Raw genomic sequence first — 22,645 nt, 5'->3', positions numbered from 1 at the left:
ACGTGTTTCACAATTGGAATTTGTTACCAATCCCGTTTCTCGTGCTAATAGGACGTCGTACAAGTTTTCTACTATCACTCCCATAAAGATTGTATTTGAATTCATCTGAGAAAGCAGCTTTTTTTCCAATCTTTAATTTTTTATTTTAGGTTTTGGCAAGTTTTAATTGATTTAATCGTCTTCGATTCTTTTTACTGATTCATGGTCTTTTAATACTTATACAACCAAAAAGTCTCACGTCTTGTAGTCTTTGCGTCACAGTATTACTGCTAACAATAGCTAGGTTTTTATCCTTTTGCTCGCGTGCTATTTTGGCAGCATTTCTTTTTTTCATTCTCAGTTATCGTGGTGTGACCTTACAAAGTCCTATACTTTAAGAAAGTCCTAAGTTAAGAATGACAAATTTCGTTCATATAAAATAAACATTTGAGTAAAATAACTTTGTTGTCTTTAACTAGATACCTAGTTAGTTAAAATAATTAAACTTTTTTCTCTAAATGTTTATTTTACATATACAAAATTTATCATTTCTTAAACTAGGACTTTCATAAAGTATAGGACTTTGTTAGGCCACACCACGATAATTTGATGGAAAAAAAAAGTATTCCCCCAACTGTCGGTTTATGACGTCACGCATTGTTTTACACTACTTTAAAGTCATATTGGTAACAGATGAGCTTGTAGTCAAAATTCACAACTTCATAACAAAGAGGCGAGAAATCTAAATGAAGTCAAGTCCATCAAAAGAGAATGAAAAATTATTCTGGCTGAAGTTATTAAAAAATTGTTCAATTCCGTACCATTTAATGGTATAGAATTGACCAATTTTTTAATAACTTCAGCTTATGGCAATTCGAGAATTGAAATCCACTAAATATGTAAAAAATTTTCATAAATTATTTTTGATGTTTTAACGTTAGAACAAAACTGAGCACAAAACTGAACACAAAATGCTCATAAAAGTGCGGCGAATAATACTTTTACGCATTTATTGGACCAAACCAATTTTTTTTTTGAGGGGGGATGATTGTCGCTATTAGGTCCGGTGGTAGTAATAATAAGATTTAAATTACCACCGATATATCTGTCACTGACTATCCACACTTACATGTAAAATGCTTCTCGCTTTGAATAGAGGTGTTAAGTCTGTTATAGACTGTTTGGCAAAAAGAATCTCTCTCCCACCGCCGCGAGTCAAATCAAAAGCCGGGCCAATAATGATGTATATATATATATATATATATATATATATATATATATATATATATATATATATATATATATATATATATATATATATATATATATATATATATATATATATATATATATATATATATATAGACACACACACTCAATATTTACATTGCTAACTAGCCTATTCTATTGACAGCAAAGTAAAAAGTTTTTTAAATACATAAAGCCAGCAGGCTTAGAAATCACTGATGCTATTTACACGATTTAAAATAGTGAGTTCAGTTATTATGGTTACTTCTGAACTATAATGATAATATTATGATTTTTTATATATTTATAAATGTATTACATAGTAATAGTATGGTTAAAATATTTATTTTTTATAAACACACTTATTTTGTAAAGCTTTTTACTTTAGAAAAGACCTTTACACAGTTTACTTATAAGAAACCAAAGCATCAGGTGAGCTGTATCTTTTTTAATAAACAGAAGATAAAATTGATTTTAAATGAGAAATGGTAAATTGAAAATATATAACTTTTCCCTCTCTTTTACTTCCTATTTCAGTGCTTTATTTTTAGTTCAAACAGTTTGATTCTACCTTTATTCTATCTTGGAGGATCTGCTACAAGCTTTGGATTGTTTACAATAGGATGTATAATGTATTCAAAATTTGATGATGATTTTAGAAGAGCAGTTCAGTTAAATATTGCAGGCTCTGAAACAATTTTCAACCTTGCATATGGACCTTTGAAAAGTAAAAGCAGTGATATAGTAAATCATAAAGAAGATGATGTTTTATAATACTTATAGTTATAGGAGGAGTAATTTTTCTTTCAATCTATCTGTTTTATTTTAAATATTATCTTTGTTTTCTCATATGTAAAAGAAAATTTAAAAAGAACATGATCTTTTTTAATGTGTATTTAATAATTTTTCAAAGTAATTAAATGTACATAAAAAAGTACATTTTTATTTTACTGTTTAAGAGCCATTTGAAAAATAAGTATTCAACTTATTTTTATATTGGCTAATGTTTATTTGCCTATTTTATTTTTTTTTTTGTATTTTTTTTGTTTTTGTATTTTTGAGGGATTTCAAGTATAAATTCACATTAACATGCAGTTAGTTAGCAGTTTTAGAGAATAGGTTTTGTGTCTCCTTTTGTTATACTTTACAAAAAATCTTTCTGGATAAGCTTTGTTTAAAAATTATCATTGTTATTTAGAGCTTTGTTTGACAATTATCATTGTTATTTGCTAGTACTGTTTTTTTAATTTTTACCTAATATCTTAAGTTGTTTAAATATGATAACTAGTCTGTAACTGGTAAATATAGTATGATAAAAAAATCTTAATTTAGTAAATGAGGTTTGTTTCTAATTTTTAAAATTAATCTAAAAGTTTTTGAAGATATTTTTACATGCTATCATTCTTATGTTGTGTAACCATTTATTAAATAAAGTTTGCTAATGCTTTGTTATTTTAAATCTACAATTATTGATAAAAAATATTGTTATTTTTCAAAATCATTTTTAAGTTATTATTTTATGTGCAGAATAATGATTATTTTTGGTGCAGGTAAATTAGTGTTTTGTGTGCAAATCATAACAAAACAACTTTGCAACTAGGGTTATCAACTTTTATCAGTGATCATAAAGTTCATTAGATTTGGGGTTCTAAAGCTTTTCAACTCCTATCACCAATGCATTCTACACAAAGTTAGGCTTTTTTCATCATAAAAAAATTAGACTTTTCTTTCTTGATTATTTTTTTTTAATCAATGAAGAATTTTGACTTTTTCAAGCTTTTTACTGGATAATTATCTATTTAATAAAAGTAATTAAATGAAATTTGCTGTCTTGGAATTGTCTAGGAAGTCAAGTAAAGTTTCTGTTCATTTTTACTAACTTTAACCAAATGCTCAAAATACCCCTCCAAAAAAGTTCTATGTTCCTTTTTAATTTACTGTTCTAATAAACACCATTTTGGACATCGTAATCCAGAAAAATTCCAGGTGGTTAGCATCTCTAGTTGCAACAACCACAAAAAGGTAAGTAGTAAGTTTATTGTTTTCTAACAATAAACATGCACTTCAAGATTTGTGAATGAAATTTTAATACCGCATTCTGTTCAGATTAAAAAAGCTTAAAACAAATAGAAAAACAAAAAAGTTTTTTTGTTTCTTATAGTTATAAAAATATAATGTTCCTTTAAACAACAACGTGAAATATGTACCGAAGTAACTGCAGATCTAAAAATCAAATTTTAGTTCTCAAGCAATGGTCTTTTTCAAAATCTGGACTAAGACAAGTATTCTTTGATTTGAATTTTATTTGTTTTATTTTGAATGAATCTTTTACATTTTTTACTTTTAAATATTTTTTTTACAAATATTTTAAAATGAATATCTATTTATTATTTAACTAGGATGTAAGTTTATCTTAATTTTCTGTTTTAAGATTGTGAAACAATTTTTGCTTTTATACTTCCATGATTAATAACTGATTGACAATTTGGTTTGGTTGGTTGATAACTGATTGTTTGATTTTGATTTAGATTTCTTGTTTGATCTGCAAAACAATTTCATTTTTTTTTTATTGAGAAATTTAAATTTGGCTTGTTTTATGTGTTTTAATTTTTAATTTTTAATTGTCTTCTAAGAGCAGTGCTTGATGCAAAATACTTATCTATTAAAAATGTTTGAAGTGATTTAAAATTTTATATTTAGCAAGGGCCTAATGTTTCTACTATACAAGTCTGTTTCAACAGTGTTTCTAGGTATTGTTTTTTTGTTTTTTTTAACTTTTAATGTAAATTATATTGATTAAAAAAAAAAAAAAAATTAGAATAATTTAACTTAAAATTTACTACAAATATCTTCTTTTAATAAGAATGATTAAAAATTTAAAAGAAAACGTTTTTTTGCAATAAGTTTTGAACTTTCAGTGCTCCCAAATCGTCAAGTGGAACTGTTGTTGGGACTTCTCTACTTTCATTAGGAGTTTTAGGAATTGGTGGTTCAGCTCTTTATGCAAAATATAACAATGAGTTTCGCAAAAATGTAGAAACAAAGTTCCCTTTTTCTAAAAATCTTTTTGAAACTCTTTATGGCACTTTACCAGTAACGCATAATGCTTTAGAAGTGAAAGAATTTACTCAACGACCAGTAAGTTAAACTCAATAATTGTTTATGATGTCTTTAAATTCCAATTAATTTCATTTCTTTTTTTACCTAAGTTTAGTTATGTTTGCATTATTTTTATTGCTAACTGGATTTTGTTCTAGGAAAAACATCACAGTAAAAGAGTAGGTATGTTAATTTTTGTTTTTTTAAAGAGTATATTTAGTTTATTTTTTTAAAAAAATAACATATTAAATTTTGCGAAAATTAAATTTTTTTATAAAAATGAAGACAAACACTATACTGCTAAAAAAGAAAATCAACACTGGCACTAGGCTTTTTTTTAAATTAATAACATTTTGTCAAATTTAATATTATTTTACTCAAAAATTTAATAAAGTAAATTGTTTTTTAAAAAAATTTGTTAAGTGGTTGACAAGTAATAAAGTGTCAAAATAATATAAACATGGTTATAAATGTTCGCATTAAAGTTTAGTGTTTTTGGTTTTAATGTAACAAGATAGCCATTTTATTTTACTTTATTTTTTTTTATTTTTGATTTAGTATTTTATTTTTACTTGTCAAATTACATTCATTTGTATTCAGAATCTTATACATCTGATGCTCTAACAGTCAACATTACAGATATGCCCGCAGTATCTACTATTGATGTGGAAATCAATAATATTCTGATTGCACCAAAACAAGGTAAACTTTTGTTTAATTTTTTTTTTATTATTATTTTTTTTATTAATATATTTTTTAAGTTGAAATAATGATTTTAAAACAGTTAAAGTTGATATATTATTTTTTCAAAAAAAAAAAAAAAAAATTTTTTTGTAAAATCATAATAATTTAAAATAATCTTTTAAATTTGAATTTTCATACATTCAGGACTTTATTCTTTTGAATTTAAATCTATTTTTAAATTTTATTCTTGTTTCTAACTTAGATTTACCTGAAAATACTTCTGAAAAAGAATCAGAAAAAAAAGAAATTTCTTCTGAACAAGATTCTACTACAGCTGAAGCATCACATGCACCTAAATCTGAAATATCTGAACAGGATGTTGTTAAACAAGACAATCTTTTGAGCTCAGAAACTAGACCTTCTCTTTCAAAAGAAGAACTGGAAAGTTTGACATATTTAGCTGATCAAGCTGCAATTGAGGTTGTGTTAGAAACATATTCTCAGCAGATTAAAGATCTTTTCTCAGACTATAATGCTACACAACATGAAGCAGTGTCTAACCTAAAAGAATATATCCATAAGCTAGCTGAAGCAATCTTTGTTACCAATGAAAATGAAGCTTACAACTCTATATGGAAGTCTACTTCTCAGCTTGAAACATCAGCACTCAAGTTTATTCAAACAACCAAAGAAAAAGGTGCTGAACTTGAAGCTGAGTTATTGAATGTAAAGAAATTTCTTGAAAACATTAAAATCGAAGATGAAATAACATCAGAAACAAAAAAAGTTGTTTTTCAAAGTACTGAGGCCCTGGCCACTGCTGAAGCTCAATTACAGGCTGCAAATAAAGAACTTCAGTTTGTTCTAGACTACAGTAAAGTAGTGTTTGGTGCGTCTGACACATTGAAAAATCAATTGAAACAGTTTACTCCAGACCTATTAAAACTCATTGAAGAAAACAAAAACAAAGATATCCTTAACTCCCAATTTCAAGATACTTTGCTTTTCTATGCTCTTCAGAGAGCTGAGTTAGAGCGTTTAAGAGCAACTGAATCTAATATTCTAGCATCTGATAAGTTCAATGAAATGGTGTCCCGTGAAAAAGATGTAATTGCAAAGGAATTTGAACAGAAATTGATTTCTGAGCTTCGCACTCTAGAAGCTGAAATATTGAATAATTATGAAAAAAAGGTTGCATATTTGTTCTATGTATTTTATTGTATGATGGCAACATTTATCTTTAGAGAATACCTCAGTTTAAGATATGCACATTCTCGCTTGTTTAAAATGACAGGCATCAACTTTTTAAATTTTTTATTTTAAGCCTTTGCAAACAATTCAATCCATTTTTGTTATAAACCATTTGATGTTAACAGTGAAAAATTAGATTGTTTGATTATAATTTTTTATAATTATTGTGTTTAGGTGGAAGAAATCAAGGATGAGTATGAGCGAGAAATGCATGTACAGTTAAAGCGACAGGCTAGTGCTCACAGTGAGCATTTGTTAGATCAGTTAAGTGTACAGGAAAACACCCTTAATAATAAACATCATGAAGAACTAGTAAAAAAATTAAATGAGCAGGAAAATGGCTTCCAAATGCGTCTTGAAAAGAATTTAATGTATCTAAATGGAATTCACTCTAAAGTAATTTTTTTATGATCAAAACAAGTTATTCTAAAAATAAAAATATACATATATATATATATATATATATATATATATATATATATATATATATATATATATATATATATATATATATATATATATATATATATATATATATATATATATTTATATATATATTTATATAATATATAAACAAACACATAAATATATAAACATAATTGTTAAATACATGGTTTTTGTTTTATGCAAACTCCTTTAGATTAATGATGTTGTGAATATTGAAGAAAGACAACGTCGAACCCAAAAGTTATGGGTAGCTTCACAAGTACTGGAAGCAACCTTGAAAGAAGAACTTATTCATGGTCGTACAAGAAATCTTATGCCAGATTTAATGTCTCTGTTGCAAATTGGAGGTAGATAATTTTATGGTTTAATTTTTTAAAGAAAAGTTATCAGCAGAATAAACAAAAATGTTAAAGCTCTCAATACTTATCCTAATTTTTTGTCACTATTTCAAGAAAATTCCCTTTCTTTTTTTCTATTTTTCAAGAAAAACAAGTTGTTTTACTATGTCTTGCATCTAATGAACAGAAATCTTGCATTTAATGAACAGATTTTCTTTTATAAACTGTTAACATACTCTCTGGAACAATTTTTTATCATAGTTATTCATTAAGGTTTTAATGAATAACTATGATAAAAATGTGGGGCTTTAGAAGTGGTTGCAAACTAATGTTGGGTTTTAGAAGTGGTTACACTGCTTAAGGGCATGAAGTTAAATTCATTTGATCCATAAGGGCATAATCACTTAAGAGCATGAAGATTAAATTCATTTAATCCATATATTTAATTTCCTCTAAAATAAACTGTATATATCCTTCATATGTAGATTGAGTTTACAATCAGAATTGAAAGAAAGATATTACTAATGTGGTACAGCTTTGAGTACAGCTTTGAGAATCTATAAATAAGTGCCATTTCTTTGAATGGTATTTATGGCTAAGATTACATTATCCCATCATCATCAGTCATCAGTCCATTTATATTACTTCAGCAAGATGAAAACCCTGTTGAAGAAAAGAAGATTCTCAAGTCTTTTTACAGTAAAAAGATTCAGTCAAAAAATTCTAATCTAGAAGCTAGGAGTTCTGCTTTGTTCTTAGGAAGATTTAGGTTCCTGATGAGATTTAACTTGTTCTGATTAATAAAATGGGGTTCTTTTATTTGAGTGGTTTATACTCTAAATAGTTGATCTGACTACATATCCATTGGATCAATTTTTTCATATTCATTTATCTACTGTTTGTTCTACACACCCATTGGCAGAAGAAAAGAATTACTCTGGCAAGCTCCAGAAAAACCCTTTGGTGGGAGCAATTTTGACACTTTCCTGATCTCAAAACTATAAAAACTGAAATCATCCATCACCGTCCGTGAAAGAAATTTCATTTTTAAATTTATACTTTATAAAAAACAGCAAATGACAGCATTAAAAGTTTTTGGCATTTTTACAGCCGCAGTAACCTTAGATTTTCATATTAAAAACAATTAAAAACATATAATCTGGTTAGAGAAACTAATTAGAATATAAAACTGCAAATAATTTCATTTTTACTAAATCTGAGAATGTGCAATTATTAATGATCTACATTGCTCTTTTGTTACGCTAACTTTAGGTATTCAGTATAAAATTTTGCGATCATTAATTGAATATTGTTTGTAACTTCCATGCTGTAATTTAACCAAAATTAAAAAATAATTTTTAATTTTGAAACTATATAACTTTTATCAAATCCAAGAAACAGCAATTATCATTTTTAAATTTATGCTGTTACTCAAATTTTGAATTGTTATGGAATAATTTTTTAAAAGAATAATTTTTTCAGTTTCTAAACCTAAATTGAAGCAAAAGAATGCCAAATCAAGCCAAATCACACGATGACTGCAGAAAAACCGTCTGTTTTCTCTGCATGAGAAAGAGCTCAAGGTATTGTATTATTTTTTCCTTTTTCTTTAATAATTTGATTTATTTATAAAACATTTATTTCTTCATTTGAATATTTAACATAAAATTCTTTTGATATACATTATCTGATGAGCTTTATGTATTGTTTTCAGAGTTCTCACAAAATCTATGATGGATGATGTGTTGAGCATACTTTCATCAAGTCTTGATTTTGCTGACAACAGAGTGCCTCTTGGAATATGCGATACTTGCCGAATAACCATAGGAAAGAAGAAGAATGGAGCAGAAGTCAATTTACCACCTCTTTTTGACTTCACATCTGTCAAAGTTCGACCTTCAACAAGAGGCAACAACTGTGACTGCCTAATCTGCCAGATTGGTCGAATGAAAGTTTTTCAAAAGCACCCACTTGAAGATCAAGAAAAATTGGAAACAGGCCAAACTCAAAGAAGATGCTCAGACTGCCTCTCCATTATTGGAAGAGGCATCTCACACAACTGTAACACATTTACATTTCGAGAAAATATGAGACAACTAGCCATCACGGATTCTAAAGTCTCTGAGCAAATTGCATCCACTATTGTTGCAGCCAAAAAATCCTCTCCACATGGGACAATCAGACTGTCTCATGCAGGTGGTGGTCGCCCCCTACCACTAACTAAAGGTGATTTAAGTATCTTTCAATTAGTGAAACATAAGTCAACTGAGTGAGACAGTTGCTTTTTGCTAGAATTAAAAAAATTTAATGGCATTATTATGAATGTAATACAATCAAGACAATAATGTGATGTAATGATAACTTTCAGGTTCATTAAAAACAAAAAGACTCTTTGGTGATGGTCCTATCTTGAGCACTCAGGATCTTGTGCAAGTGCAAGTTAACACAGGCCTGTCAAACACAAACATGAAGAAGTTTGCATCAACCATCCATCACGTGTCCAAGGGTCAGATTTTGGAGCCTAACTTTCATGAAAAATTTTGTGATGCAGGAAAACAACTCAAAGATCATTTTATCCAAACAAAAATTCAGGTCAGTAATGATAAGTTGCAGAAACGCCAACAAATTGTTGTGCATTGCAAAGATCTTGCAGATCTCCTCAATGATGTTCTGTTGAGAAGACAAATCTATTCATCACACATTGTAAAGCTTGGCCTTGATGGTGGTGGTGGTTTCTTGAAAGTAAGTTTGGGCATTCAAGAGGCAGAGCAGAGCATGGAGGCAGGGTCACCACCAAACAAGAAAACTTTAGCCACACCAACTGCCAGGGACAGTGGAGTCAAGAAGCAGCTGCTAGTTGCAATTGCTGAGGATGTGCATGAAAATTACAGTAATATTCAAAAGATCCTCAATCTTCTTGTAATCGAGAAAGTTGACCTCCTTCTCTCAACAGATTTGAAGTTAGCCAACATTGTTTGTGGCCTTCAGTCACATGCCAGCTCTCACCCTTGCACATGGTGTGATGCCTCTCACAAGAATTTAGCCCAATGTGGCACCCCTCGAACATTTGGCTCTTTGAGACGATGCTTTGAGGATTTCAATGCAAATGGTCAGGATTTGAAGAAAGCTAAGCTATTCAAAAATGTTGTCAACTTGCCACTTCTAAATGTACCAGACAGCACACTTGTCTTGGACGTCATTCCACCAATGGAACTTCACCTACTTCTGGGTGTTGTAAACCATCTTTACAACATTCTAAGGGAGTCTTGGCCAAAAGTCTCAGCTTGGCTAAATGATCTACATATCAAACCACAGCCTTTTCATGGTGGGCAGTTTGCTGGCAATGAATGCAAGAAAATGCTGAAGAATGTGGATCTTCTTCAGAGAATGGCAGAACAAGATAGCGCATTTGACATCTTTGATACAATTGACACACTGCAAAAATTTGATTCTGTGGTTTCTGCATGCTTTGGAAACAAATTGGAACCTGACTATGTAGAAAGAATTGATAAATTTCACACTGCATACTTGTCTCTGACAAGAGGAAGAATCACTCCAAAGGTTCATGCAGTACTTTTCCACGTGAAAGAGTTCATTGAAAAACAAAGTGAACCACTAGGAAAATACAGTGAGCAGGCAGTAGAGGCTATGCACCACAACTTCAAATTACACTGGAGTAGATACAAAAGGCCAATTGATCATCCTGAATATGGGAAGTGGCTACAAACCTGTTTGGTTGACTACAACAGCAAAAGCTTGTAAGAAAGAGAAAAGTATGAATACTAAAAAATAGTGCACATTTTCTAATACTTCAATGAGAAAAACTGCTTTTTTCACTCTTGGATAACTTGTTGAGTAAAAGCTGTTGTACTCAACCATAGCTTAAGGATCATTGATGAAACAATCAAAGATGCAATTTTCCGTTGTAGTTTCTTCTGATTTTGCAGATTATTTTATAGCAACTATTGAATATCTTTTGTTTTAGAAAAAAATAGTGTTTAAAAACTTGATTTGTTATATAATCTTTTGCAATTTTTTGTTAAACAGTTACCTTTTGTGTTTTTTATGTCAACCTAGAATAAAGAATATTTATAATACTGTAAAAATGCCAATAAATATTGAATGCTGTCATTTTCAATTTTTTAAGAATAAGCAAAATTTTAAACACACTTTTCTTCTGCGGACGGCGATAGATGATTTCAGTTTTTATAGTTTTGAGATCAGGAAAATGTCAAAATTGCTCTCAACAAAGGGTTTTTCTGGAGCTTGCCAGAGTAATTCTTTTCTTCTGCCAATGGGTGTGTCTATGTTCCATAGGAATAGGAATATGATAGATTTCAATATGGAACGCTGGGCAAATAGTAGGGAAAAGATTAAAATAATAAATTTTACTTTTTGTTTTCTGAATTAAATCCCCTTTACATTCTATAAACTACAACAACAAATGATCATTTTCTATTCATATTTTATTTGGTCACCAACTTTGCATCCAAAATAAAATTCTTGTTTTTGTTTTATAAGTTGTGTAAATTTTTTTTTCTGATTAACAAATCTCAATTAACCACAGACATTTAAAAGCTATCAACAGTTAGTGCAGCACTTTCTAGACACTGTTATAGTAATCTTGATTAAAATTACAAAATATGTGTACACTTTATTTGCATATTCAATCAAATATGTTAGATTTTGGTAGTTATTCAAATATCCTGAATTGAAAATGATTTCTTAAAACTGGCTGCAAGAGTTCAGTATAAGATAATGTAAGAATAAACTGAAATTAAAGAGCAAAAATGCAGTTGAGCTTATTTATACTCAAATTATTTTATTATTTTTTTATTTTCAAACTATTTTTTTATTTAGGAAACTGTCAAGTTCTACATGAGATCATTGCCTCTTTTCCAGAAGATGCAGCTAAGATGGGTGTTATACCAGAAAAGGTATTGTTGGAACGTTTCAAACGAGTCAAGAGTGCTTGCAAAAAAGTTGGAATGGTTAATGAGGGAGGATCGATTTTGAAGTATGGTCTTTCTTTTCTTAAATCTTTCTTTGTCATCTCACAGTGGTACCAAATGAACATGGATGAGCAAATTGATCTTGAGAAATTAGACACTTATGAAATCTTGGCTAAAGCTGAATACTTTGCTAGTCAGGGTGATCTGTTTCAAGCTGCCAAATTCATTAGCCAATTAAAAGGAGTTTCACGTAAATTAAGTCATGATTGGCTAAAAGAAACAATTTTGCTACTAGAAACAAGACAAACTGCCAATTTGTTGAGTGCTTATGTTGCATCATTGTGTGTTGAAATGGAGTAAAATAACACCTTTTGGCATTTGGAACAAAAATGTATTATTTCAAAAACTCTTACATAAAGACTTTGTTACCCTACAAACAGCAAATTTGAGACCCATTAAGACTACAATGTTCTCTTTACTTTGTTTATTATTTTTTATTTTTGATATTACTTTTTTTTAAACCAGTTCAAAATGAAATTCTCATTTTTTCTTGTTTTTTAAACCATTAGTTTTGCTTATGGCACAAAGAGTCGAAAAAGTCATTTTTCCAAAGTTTCAAACTTTTTTATGCAAATTTTTGCTGATATATATGACGTTAAGGCTGGTAGGGTAAAATAAAGAATTGACTATAAATATTTTAATAAGCATTTTGTAAAAATGTTTTCAAAGAGAATAGTTTCTTCAAGTTTTGCTTTCTTAGAAATATTCACAGTTTATCATGCTGAGAAATTTTGACTCTCCATAAAGTGCTCTATAGTCATTCGTTGTATTTCAGAATTAAAACTGGTCTATGAAGGCTTAATATCACATTTATTTTGAAGGTTGTGTATGTCAACAAGCTTGTTTATAACAATGATGCTTAGATCTTGTCTTCAAAGAAATGGTTGCAGTTGCAAGATGTCTTCTTATTTTTTTAAAAGAAGCTTTGCTCAAGAAGCATATTTTAGTAATTCACAAAAAGATTACGAAGAAGAAAATAGAAAACAATCAGGTCAGAAATTTTTTGAGCGAGGGAAAAGAAAGTAGTACAGCAATTATCAAATTTTACAATTAAAAAAAATTTTTTTTTTTAGTTTCGGATTCTACAGTTTTAATAAGTGAAATGGATCAATTTCGTCAGCTATCATCTCAGTGGTGGAAGCCTGGTGGAAAGTTAGAAATTCTACGCGCTATGAACAAACTTCGAATCCCCCTCATTAAAAAACTCTTAACCAATCATCAATCGCACACCGACCTTGTACATCCTTTAAAAGGATATAAAATCTTAGATGTTGGTTGTGGAGGGGGAATTCTATCAGAAGTAAGATTTTGAAAACAATTGTGGGAAAATGGGAAAAAAATAAGGCAGCCAATTTAAAAGCTTTTAAAATTGGAAAAGAATAATCTTTAAGATAATAGTTTCATATTATTTTAGTCGATTGCGCGACTTGGTGCGGACGTTATAGGAATTGATCCACTTCCAGAAAGCATCGAGATAGCTCAGTCACATTTAGCTTTTCAACCTGAATTAAAAAATTTAAGATATCAATGCACTCTCATAGAAGAGCTATGTCCAACTGAATTCTACGACTTAGTGGTGGCATCTGAGGTACTGGAGCATGTCAACGAGCCGCGCTCGTTTGTTTCACACTGTTGTAGTCATGTTAAAGTAAGGTTAAGTTAGTGACATCATGAAACTTATTGCTTTAGTAATTCTCAGTTTGTTTGCCGTTTATGTAATACTCAGTTTACATTACGCTTAAAAATAAGTTATTTCTTACATACTGCATTACTTATTGATAATTTGATAAATTTAGCTTTTTTAGCTGTTTGGTGTTATTTAAAAAATTATTCAGTTGTATTCTTTTTTTATTATAAATTGATGTTTGTTTTTTATTTCTATATTACATTATGTTAAATTGATTTTAGCCTGGGGGTTATATTTTATTCACCACTATAAATCGAACACCTATTTCTACATTACTTGCAAAGTATGCCGCAGAGTATGTATTCAGAATTGTACCTGTAAATACGCACGATGCAAATAAATTTGTTACCCCGAGTGAACTGACAGGCTACCTAAAAAATAGTAAGAATTTTATTGGTTGAAGGAGCTGTTTCAATCATTTTATTCTTGATTTTAGGGATCAGTTAATCCTGTTTGAAATGTTTTACGCATCTTTTTTAATAAGACTATTAGTTCATAAATTTTATGTTTGTAAACGTTTTTTTTTTTTTTTTTTGAAGATGGTATGTTCAAGCTCAAGTATTTGGGAATGGCTTTAAATCCGCTCACGAAACAATGGAGTTGGATGCCTTCAACGCTTATAAACTATGCATGTCATGCTCAGAAACCGTTCTCATAGCTCCTGTTATAACTTGATGGATAAAGTTTAAATCTTACAACATTTTCGTGGTTTATTACAATCTTTGTTAAATATGGTTTGTGTTAAAAACCTGGCAGAATGGTTATAATAATAAGTAACTACTTATATTTTAGAATAAGTCTCAACATAAATACTCAGTGTAAAGTTCAAACGAAAGAAACTCTTGTAAAAAAAATTTACTTTTAATTTTGAAACTTAACTTTGAATAAGAATGTCCGATATAGACCTTAACTATTAACTTGCAACGATCCAAATTTTATTGCTGCTTGTATTCATTTTTTATGGTAACTATATTTTTTATATTATATATATATATATATGTATATACAAACACACACACACACATGTATGTGTTTGTGTATACTTGTGTATTAAAGTTACTAAACTTACACGAAACCGTTTAAAGTATTTTATTTTCGTTTTTGAATGTTTTGATTTGGTACGAATAGTAACACGTAAAACTCAAACCACTTTTAGTTCACTTCGATCTTCGTAAAATCTACTGTTAAGCATAGTTTAATGTGTATAGTAGTTGATAATAGTTCGATAAATTCACATTGTGTTATTCCTATGTTCAATAACTTTGTCATTATTTTTTCTAGGTTTCAATTTTTTTACAGATTGCATATTATCCAGACTAAATAAAACTAGGACTTTGGTGTTTACCGGTTGAATTTAACCATGGCATCTGAAGAAGATATGATGCGACAAATGATGGGTTTTAGCGGCTTTGGTAGGATAATGATGTTTTTAACTTCACCTATTTTTAAACATCTGAAAGTTTTTGTTTTTTTTTGGTTTTTTTTTTTGTTGTTTAAAATATTAAAACTTCAAGATACAAGAGATATTTGTTTTCTATTTAGGTGCAAAAAAACCACCTAAAGAAGAAATTTTGAACCAAAAGTTAAATGAAGCAAAAAGATTAATAAAAGCTCCTCCTCTGCCTCTTCATTGTGATGAAGAAGATAACGATGCTGTTATTGGACCTCTTCCTGACCTACCAAATGACAAACCTTTACAAGAGGTTAAAAAAGATGACGATTCTGACAGCGATGTTTCAGAGGAAGATGAATCTGATTTGACACCTATACAAAAGATACCCATGTCTCATGAAATTAATTTATGCCATGGTCAAAAAGTAGTTTCAGCAATGGCTCTTGATCCCTCGGGTTCTAGACTTGCTACGGGTAGCTATGATTATGAGGTTAAATTTTGGGACTTTAACAGCATGGATGTTAGCTTGCGGCCTTTTAGAACTCTAACACCGGCAGATGGTCATTGGGTGAACGCACTACAATATAGTGCAACCGGTGACATGATACTTGTTTCGACCGGAAATGCACAACCGCAAGTTTTAGATCGAGATGGACACCAGGTATACGAATGCAAAAAAGGTGATCAGTATATTGTCGACATGAAAAATACAAAAGGTCATGTATCTATGGTTCGTAACTCTTGCTGGGATCCGAGAGACCGAAACCAATTTATTTCATGTGGGGATGACGGAACTATACGAATTTGGGATATTAATACCAAGAAAAAAAACAAAGATGTTATCAGAATGAAGAATAAGCAAAGTAAAAAAACTGGTGTCACTTTTTGTTTGTTTAATCGAGATGGAAAATTAATTGTTGGATCAGGACAAGATGGTTCTATTCAGGGGTGGGATACTAGACGGCTGTTTGTTAATACATCCTTTAGTAATATGCAAGCTCATACTAACGGTAGCGAGACGTCGTGTTTGTGTATATCTTCTGACGAAAAATCTCTTATCTCACGTGGAGGTGACGATACTTTAAAGCAATGGGATTTAAGAAACTTTCAAAAGCCGGTTGCTGTAGCAAACGATCTAATTAGCTATTACACGAGTACGAAATGCCTTTTTAGTGCTGACGAGAAATTGATTCTCACCGGAACTTCTGCCAAAAAAGGAGATGGTAGTGGAAAATTAATCTTCTTAGAACGAGATACGCTTAATGTTGCTCATGAATTAGATTTCGGTAATACATCTGTTGTTTGTACATTGTGGCATACAAAATTGAATCAAATTTTGGTAGGTTTATCTGATGGTAACGTAAAAGTTTTGTTTGATCCTGCTAAAAGTACCAAGGGGGCAACACTTTGTGTCGGTAAAGTAAAAAACAAGCGCGTTGATCCTGGTGAAGGACTGGTAAGGCCACAAATCATAAACCCTATTACATTAAAATTATACCGTGAGAAAAAAGCGGAAACTATGAAGAAAATAAAAGCAAAACAGCGCGCGGACCCGATCGCCTCTCATAAACCAGAAGCTCCTTTAGGTCTTTCACACGGCGTCGGTGGTCGAATGAAAGAAGGAATGAGTTTAACAGGATTTGTTATTAAAAACATTGCACTTGCAAAAGCTGATACTGCGAACCCAAGGGAAGCAATATTAAAGCATGCAAAAGCTGCTGCTGAGGACCCTTTCTGGATCGCGCCAGCATACTCTAAGACGCAGCCTACTCCTATTTTCACTACGAAAAGCGATTCAGACAGTGATGAAGAAGAAAACGATGGAATCGCGACGGTAAAAAGACAGAAAACGGATTAGTTTAGGTTGCACTTATTGCAGCTATTATTTACGCAATTATGAAGTAGGTCAATTTAAAATGGTTTTTTTACATTCAAAATTACTTTATTGAACCATGGTAAAATATAAAAAAGTCCCTTGACGGAACTCCTAAATAAGATAATTTAACAAAACGACGTTGCTACTGATCGTTACTTAAGTATGAAACTTAATTGCTAACAAACTTTATTATTTTGACTAAGCGCATCGAGTTGCGTGGATTTTTTCTATTGACTAGTGTGGCCACTTTTTACAATTTTTGTCAGACTTCCTTCTGGCTTCGAGTTCCTATTTATATTATTATTATAATCTGTAATATTTGTGTTGCTTATCATACTTGAACTGCTTTGAGAGCGATAAGAGACACGAAAGTAGTCGTTCAGCTCATTAATATCGACGCTGAACGGCGTCTCAAAAAGATCTCTTTCAAATTCATATGAACCTTTAAACCATCTGTGATTTATGACATCATCTATTGTTGCTCTTTTTTCGTCGTCAACGTTCAACATCCAGCGAAGCAGATGAAGAAAATCTAAAAAGTGAAATTGTTTATTTAAAAGTCAATAGCAGTAAGCTTGACAACTCAAATGAAATGCGAATAGATCAATCATTTATTATAAAAATATATTGCATTTCCAAGATGGTGCATAAACATGAAATATTTACAAATATTAAATTTTTGTTTTATGAGCAATTTTTTACCCTCTTGTAAATCTTTGCGTAATATCTTTGGAGCATGTAGCTATCATTCAAAGATGTTGAACAGAACAAAAATATTTTAGTATCGAGGAAGAAAATCTCCAAAATGTGTTCCAAAAGAAGAAGAGAGTGAATCTGTATGAAGACCTTAATAAAAATAAAATCTTACCTTCAGACGACTCTCGGATTGGTTTAAACAGCCCGCTCGAAGGGATTATTGTTTCGCGAGTTTTATCGTCGAAATCAAACGGAAATCGACCGTGATACACAAGATAAAATGTAACTCCTAGGGCCCATATATCGACACGTTTCCCGTAGAATTTACTGGAAAAGATGTTAGAAATATTTACATGAGAAAGATTTATGTGTGATGTTAAGTTGATTTTCAATTTATGTTTGATAAGTTTTAATTACCGAAAATATATCTCTGGCGCTATAAAATGATCAGTTCCAACCGTTCCTTTAATTGGCTCTTTTAAAATATTTAAATCCTCAGAGAAGCCAAAATCTATAAGTTGTAATTCCAGTTGATCGTTTATAACAAGATTTGGATCTTTAATATCCAAGTGTGCTCTGTTAATATCATGAAGATACTTCACAGCAAAGCTAATCTTAAAAAAAGTTTTGCCTTGATAAACCAAAACATTCAATTAATTTTTTCTATGCTAAATAACCACAATGAACATTTGAGGAGTTAAGCACACTTGGTGCATGGTAGAAAAAAGAAAGAAAAGAAATTCATCTCTAAGTATCCAAACATCTAAATTAGGCGTCTAAAAAATCGATTAACCTGTCTAAGAAAAAACCTCGCCACATTTTCTGAAAAAAATGGTATGTTGTTGAGATAAATGTGAAAGCCCATTGTTCGAGAGCCACTATTCTTCATGACCATTTGCACATACTCAAAGTTGTTGTATACTTGCAAGCACTAAAAGAGAATACTCAGAAATGAACTTCTGAGCATAATTCATAGGGAACATTTTCGAAAACTATTTGTCTGTTTCTTGTTTTGTAAAAATATTAGTACAATTATAATATTATGTACCTTTACAATGTTTGGATGATCTAAGGCCAAGAGTATCGTTCCTTCTTTCATGCCACTTTCATTGCTTTGCGTTGATTTTCGTAAAAACTTGACCACAACTTCCTATTAAGTAAATAATCTGCTTAAAATGTAAAAGGTTTTTCCTCTTAGCTACGAATTATGTGAAAATTATGTGCCGATTCGTTATTCGCACAGCCTCTTAGGAAAACTACTGGAATATTTTAAATAATATATGACAACAACCTGCTATCTTTTTCAAAGAAACTATAACACCATCTTTAAACTTAAGAGATAGAAAACTGATAAAGTATTGTATAAGTCCCAACTAGGAATTATGGTGTATATATATATATATATATATATATATATATATATATATATATATATATATATATATATATATATATATATATATATACCATAACTATAATAACTAAATTTATCTGTGTTATTGAATCCTCGGCGTTAAACTTTTGAACAATTTAAACTTACTTCTGAAGTTGACTTTTTTACTGCTTTGTAAATGCGACCGTAACCACCACCACCAAGAAATTCAGTGACTTTATAAATTTCTCCAAACCTACCGGCTATCATGGCGTTTGAAACGTTAAATGTATTTTTCTAAACACAATCAAGTATTAAGCAAGAAATTATTGCAGATTATGGTTGACTGAAAGTATGCGAAGTCGATAATACGTACTATGAATTCTTCATTCCATACAGCAGGCCAGTTCACTTCAAGGGGATTGTCTTCATCATTAATGCTAGAAATGAATGAACTCGACTTTTTAAAGCCGAAATTTTGAAAACTAGCTGAAGAAGTATTCAAACTTCTATCTTTTTCGCACATCGATTTGTATTCGCTTTTTATTTCTTTTTTCTAAAATGAGGGTTTACAACAAGAATTTACAACAGAACTTCATAAGTTCTGATTATGCAACATTACAACCATGGCTTAATTAATATATTATACTTTCGTTAAAGGACATTTTCTTTAGATTTGCTTTAAATTTTGTTTACAATGAAGATATTTTCATAATCATCCACATTACGTAGCGAAGTAAGCAATGAAACTGAGAACATTAAAGCTCATTCATTTAATTAAATCGCTGCATTTGAGTTTTGGTTTTTAATTGAATCTTAACAGCAATATCACTGTGTATTTATTTAGTTTGATAACATACCTGGATAGCATCATTTTCTTGAGTTAAACAGATGAAAAGAAAAATCCAATTGGTAAACATCTCTATTTTGATAAATCAGACCGATCTTCTTTTTATTATTTTTCCATTTTACCCTTGAATATTTAGTCGAAGTAGCAGCTCAAAAAGTTTTCTGAAAACATACATTAAAAGCCATTTAAAGCATTAAATAATAAATCTGTCAGGATTTATTCAATAATACCTCAATGAAGCGTCATAAGAGATATAAATAATCTATTACGCTGTAGATACATTTGGCATTTATTTATATTGAGCCAGTGTTGCCTCAATTTTGAGTTAGAGTTGAATCAGAGTTGAGACAGTGTTGAGTTAGTGTTGTGTCAAGTTGAGCCAAAATTGTAGTGCTAATAATTGAATTTAAAAATGAGTCAAACTTCGTGAATATATAGTTTCTCTGAAGCATTTTAACAACTGAGTTTTTTTTTGATTCTTTAACAAAATTCATTTTTTTATAGAATTAAAAAAACTTTTTCTCCTCATGGTATTTGGATTAGACAGCACAAATTACTTTTTTTTTATAAATGCTAATACTAATATACGAATTTTATTAAGTGTGCTGTCTTATTTTTATTCTTAAATTCTTCTTCTTCTTAACCCTACATATACTTTTAACCTTGGTCACACGGTACCGTGGTTTTCCAAAATAGTTGCAAATTCAAAACCTTTCGAAGAACTTAAATTAATTTCAAGTTTTAAAAATTACAGTTTTAGTATTTAACTATGAAAAAATAAAAATAATGTCGTATTTTTTTAGTTCAGCAAAGGCTTGCATTCTGAATTTCAATTTTCAAACATCTTAAATGTAAGTATCTGTATAAAGTTCTAATAAAATTCTGAAAAATCTTCACTTGTTAATTTTCAAAATAATGTCTCCTATTGCTTATAGTCCTTGTGCATAATAGATATCTTAAAAAACACCATAAATCAAACCAGGTCATTCTTATTCAATATCTTGTTGTCAAAATCTAAAAAGTTCTGAAAGCTTCTGATAGGATGAGAATTCTGAAAAGAATTTTGGTAATGCAGAGACTTACTTAAAAGTAAACTTGGTTTGAGGAGTGAACTTCAAAAATGTTTTTTTAAAACAAAGTTTATTCCTTCAAAAAAGTTCCATTCAGCTATTTTTGGAAAATTATTATTTTGGGTCAAATTCTGCGAAAATGTTTTTCAAAAAACTTTTACAATACATAATTTATGTCTATTATTTAATAAATTCTTTTTTTTTTTTAATTTAAATGTTTTTTTTTTAATTTTGCGCCCTTTAGACCTTAATGAAGAAGTAAACAAAAATAACCCATGTTAATACTGAAAATATTTACCGTATGCGACCTTAAATTTCGCTATATATTAGCCACAACTTTTTGAAAGTATTTTTGTAGAAATCAATGCTTTTTTTCTTTAGAATATTGTAGTAACAATTACTCGGGAAAGTTTGTGGACTATTTTGCCATGAAATAATTAACGAGGAAGTTATTAAGCATTACCTCCATGGTATCACACTCAAAAACATTGCCAACAAATTGGAAATGGCCAGTTCAACATTTTACACCAATTTGATCGGTATAACAAGTTTAAGCGTATCAGCACGAAGTCTGGCAGTGTAAAAACGAGAAAAGTTTTAAACCTTCATTTTATAAGGACTGTTCGTGATTGAATTTGTTGAAACCCAGTCCAGAGCAATAAGAAGACGGGTATGCAGCTCAAAGTGTTAGAGCATACGGTCAGGAGCGTTATGAAACAGGACCTGAATGCTAAGCCATAGGCTAGGCAAGTAAACATATCGTTATAGAGGCTGTCAAAGAGAAAAGATGTGAGAAAATCTTTAGCTACCTCAAGAAAGGACCTCACATAGTGCTCTAGTCCAACGAACATCTCTTCACAGTTGATTCGATGTCCAACAATCAAACAGATTGTTACATAAGCCCCCTGAATGTCAATGAGGTACATGAGAATATTAAGTACAAGTTTCAGACCAAAAATTTTGTTTTTTTTGGAGTTATCGCAAAATCAGGCCTCCAGTGTTCATCAAAGCCGCATTCAAAGTGGACACAAATTTTAATGTGGAGGCCCTTCAAAAACTTATCAAGCCTTGTATAGCTACACTCTAGAAGACAATGTGATCTTACAGCAAGACTGCATCCTTGAGCCAGAAATTCGGCATGTTTTCTGTGTAGACACAGAAAACATGCCGAATTTCTGGCCCAAGGATATGTAGCTATCCCCATCCTTAGATCTGAATCCTCTTGATTTTAGCATCTAGACGTATGTAGGCAAGCCCCGCAACAGTATTGAGGTCCTGAAGAGTTCCATCAAAAGATGTTGCTGGAGTTCGTCGGGAAAACGTGCGCCAGTTTCAGATTAAGAGTTGAAGAAGTCATTGCTAAAATCGCTTGCATATTGAATAGTTCCTTAATATGTACTTCGAGTCTTTTATCCAAAACACAATTATTTTCCCAGTTATTTTATTCTTGATCTGGGTTGTAGTTCGGATCGCTCAAATTACGATATTAACGCATACGGTTTCATTGCAAATTTAGATATTTTAGGATTGACATCCCTCTTCGTTTTAGCAAAATGTGCTGCTTATGCAGTAGAATTGGATTAATTACAATAATTTTAAAGATAGCTATCAAATTGCTATTAAGTAAGCTACTTGATTTAACT

General features: G+C 30.3%; 6 protein-coding genes across 10 annotated transcripts; 5 read left to right on the top strand and 1 right to left on the bottom strand.

Annotated features, from left to right (window-relative positions):
- Nucleotides 1-1,349: 1,349 nt before the first annotated feature.
- LOC149890794 (uncharacterized) lies at nt 1,350-2,116 on the top strand. The gene is made up of 3 exons (XM_090081455.1): nt 1,350-1,469; nt 1,616-1,659; nt 1,779-2,116. Exons 1-3 carry the CDS (start codon nt 1,446-1,448, stop codon nt 1,999-2,001), a joined length of 291 nt encoding a protein of 96 aa, XP_089937581.1. The 5' UTR covers nt 1,350-1,445; the 3' UTR covers nt 2,002-2,116.
- An 884-nt stretch (nt 2,117-3,000) lies between these two features.
- LOC145200294 (MICOS complex subunit Mic60-like) lies at nt 3,001-12,460 on the top strand. The gene is made up of 10 exons (XM_090081449.1): nt 3,001-3,249; nt 3,389-3,509; nt 3,928-3,977; nt 4,146-4,365; nt 4,485-4,509; nt 4,927-5,028; nt 5,273-6,201; nt 6,436-6,657; nt 6,902-7,055; nt 11,907-12,460. Exons 2-10 carry the CDS (start codon nt 3,429-3,431, stop codon nt 12,356-12,358), a joined length of 2,235 nt encoding a protein of 744 aa, XP_089937575.1. The 5' UTR covers nt 3,001-3,249; nt 3,389-3,428; the 3' UTR covers nt 12,359-12,460.
- LOC149890793 (uncharacterized) lies at nt 8,646-10,819 on the top strand. Its single transcript, XM_090081450.1, has 2 exons — nt 8,646-9,272; nt 9,415-10,819. The coding sequence occupies exons 1-2, from the start codon at nt 8,777-8,779 to the stop codon at nt 10,806-10,808; spliced, it is 1,890 nt and encodes a 629-aa protein (XP_089937576.1). The 5' UTR covers nt 8,646-8,776; the 3' UTR covers nt 10,809-10,819.
- A 336-nt stretch (nt 12,461-12,796) lies between the features above and the next one.
- LOC145200310 (uncharacterized) lies at nt 12,797-14,708 on the top strand. The gene is made up of 5 exons (XM_090081454.1): nt 12,797-13,049; nt 13,132-13,358; nt 13,473-13,706; nt 13,967-14,126; nt 14,285-14,708. The coding sequence occupies exons 1-5, from the start codon at nt 12,887-12,889 to the stop codon at nt 14,401-14,403; spliced, it is 903 nt and encodes a 300-aa protein (XP_089937580.1). The 5' UTR covers nt 12,797-12,886; the 3' UTR covers nt 14,404-14,708.
- A 318-nt stretch (nt 14,709-15,026) lies between these two features.
- LOC145201324 (WD repeat-containing protein 70-like) lies at nt 15,027-22,437 on the top strand. 2 transcript variants are annotated; one of them, XR_016450628.1, is made up of 4 exons: nt 15,027-15,157; nt 15,288-17,039; nt 20,736-20,783; nt 21,384-22,437. XR_016450628.1 is itself a non-coding variant. In XM_080074689.2 (2 exons), exons 1-2 carry the CDS (start codon nt 15,106-15,108, stop codon nt 16,994-16,996), a joined length of 1,761 nt encoding a protein of 586 aa, XP_079930815.2. In that variant the 5' UTR covers nt 15,027-15,105; the 3' UTR covers nt 16,997-17,117. The 2 variants fall into 2 exon arrangements, 1 of the variants encoding a protein (XP_079930815.2); XM_080074689.2 differs by lacking the exons at nt 20,736-20,783; nt 21,384-22,437 and having other exon boundaries at nt 15,288-17,117.
- Nucleotides 16,997-20,137, bottom strand: LOC145201334 (uncharacterized). 4 transcript variants are annotated; one of them, XR_016450629.1, is made up of 8 exons: nt 19,943-20,134; nt 19,459-19,638; nt 19,251-19,379; nt 18,759-18,860; nt 18,504-18,641; nt 18,128-18,319; nt 17,883-18,037; nt 16,997-17,546 (listed from the first exon to the last, which is right to left on the bottom strand). XR_016450629.1 is itself a non-coding variant. In XM_090081451.1 (8 exons), exons 1-8 carry the CDS (start codon nt 20,000-20,002, stop codon nt 17,242-17,244), a joined length of 1,266 nt encoding a protein of 421 aa, XP_089937577.1. In that variant the 5' UTR covers nt 20,003-20,137; the 3' UTR covers nt 16,997-17,241. The 4 variants fall into 4 exon arrangements, 3 of the variants coding, with proteins under 3 accessions (XP_089937577.1, XP_089937578.1, XP_089937579.1); XM_090081451.1 differs by having other exon boundaries at nt 18,128-18,324; nt 19,943-20,137; XM_090081452.1 differs by having other exon boundaries at nt 18,128-18,324; nt 19,459-19,522; nt 19,943-20,102.
- Nucleotides 22,438-22,645: the final 208 nt, after the last annotated feature.

The sequence above is a fragment of the Hydra viridissima genome, unplaced genomic scaffold (assembly GCF_058129835.1).
Source record: "Hydra viridissima isolate aposymbiotic clone 2 unplaced genomic scaffold, HvirCarnegie_v1 scaffold_3, whole genome shotgun sequence".
Classification (NCBI taxonomy): domain Eukaryota; kingdom Metazoa; phylum Cnidaria; class Hydrozoa; order Anthoathecata; family Hydridae; genus Hydra; species Hydra viridissima.
The sequence above is the reverse complement of the archived record's forward strand: the minus strand, read 5'-3'. Positions and strand labels throughout refer to the sequence as shown.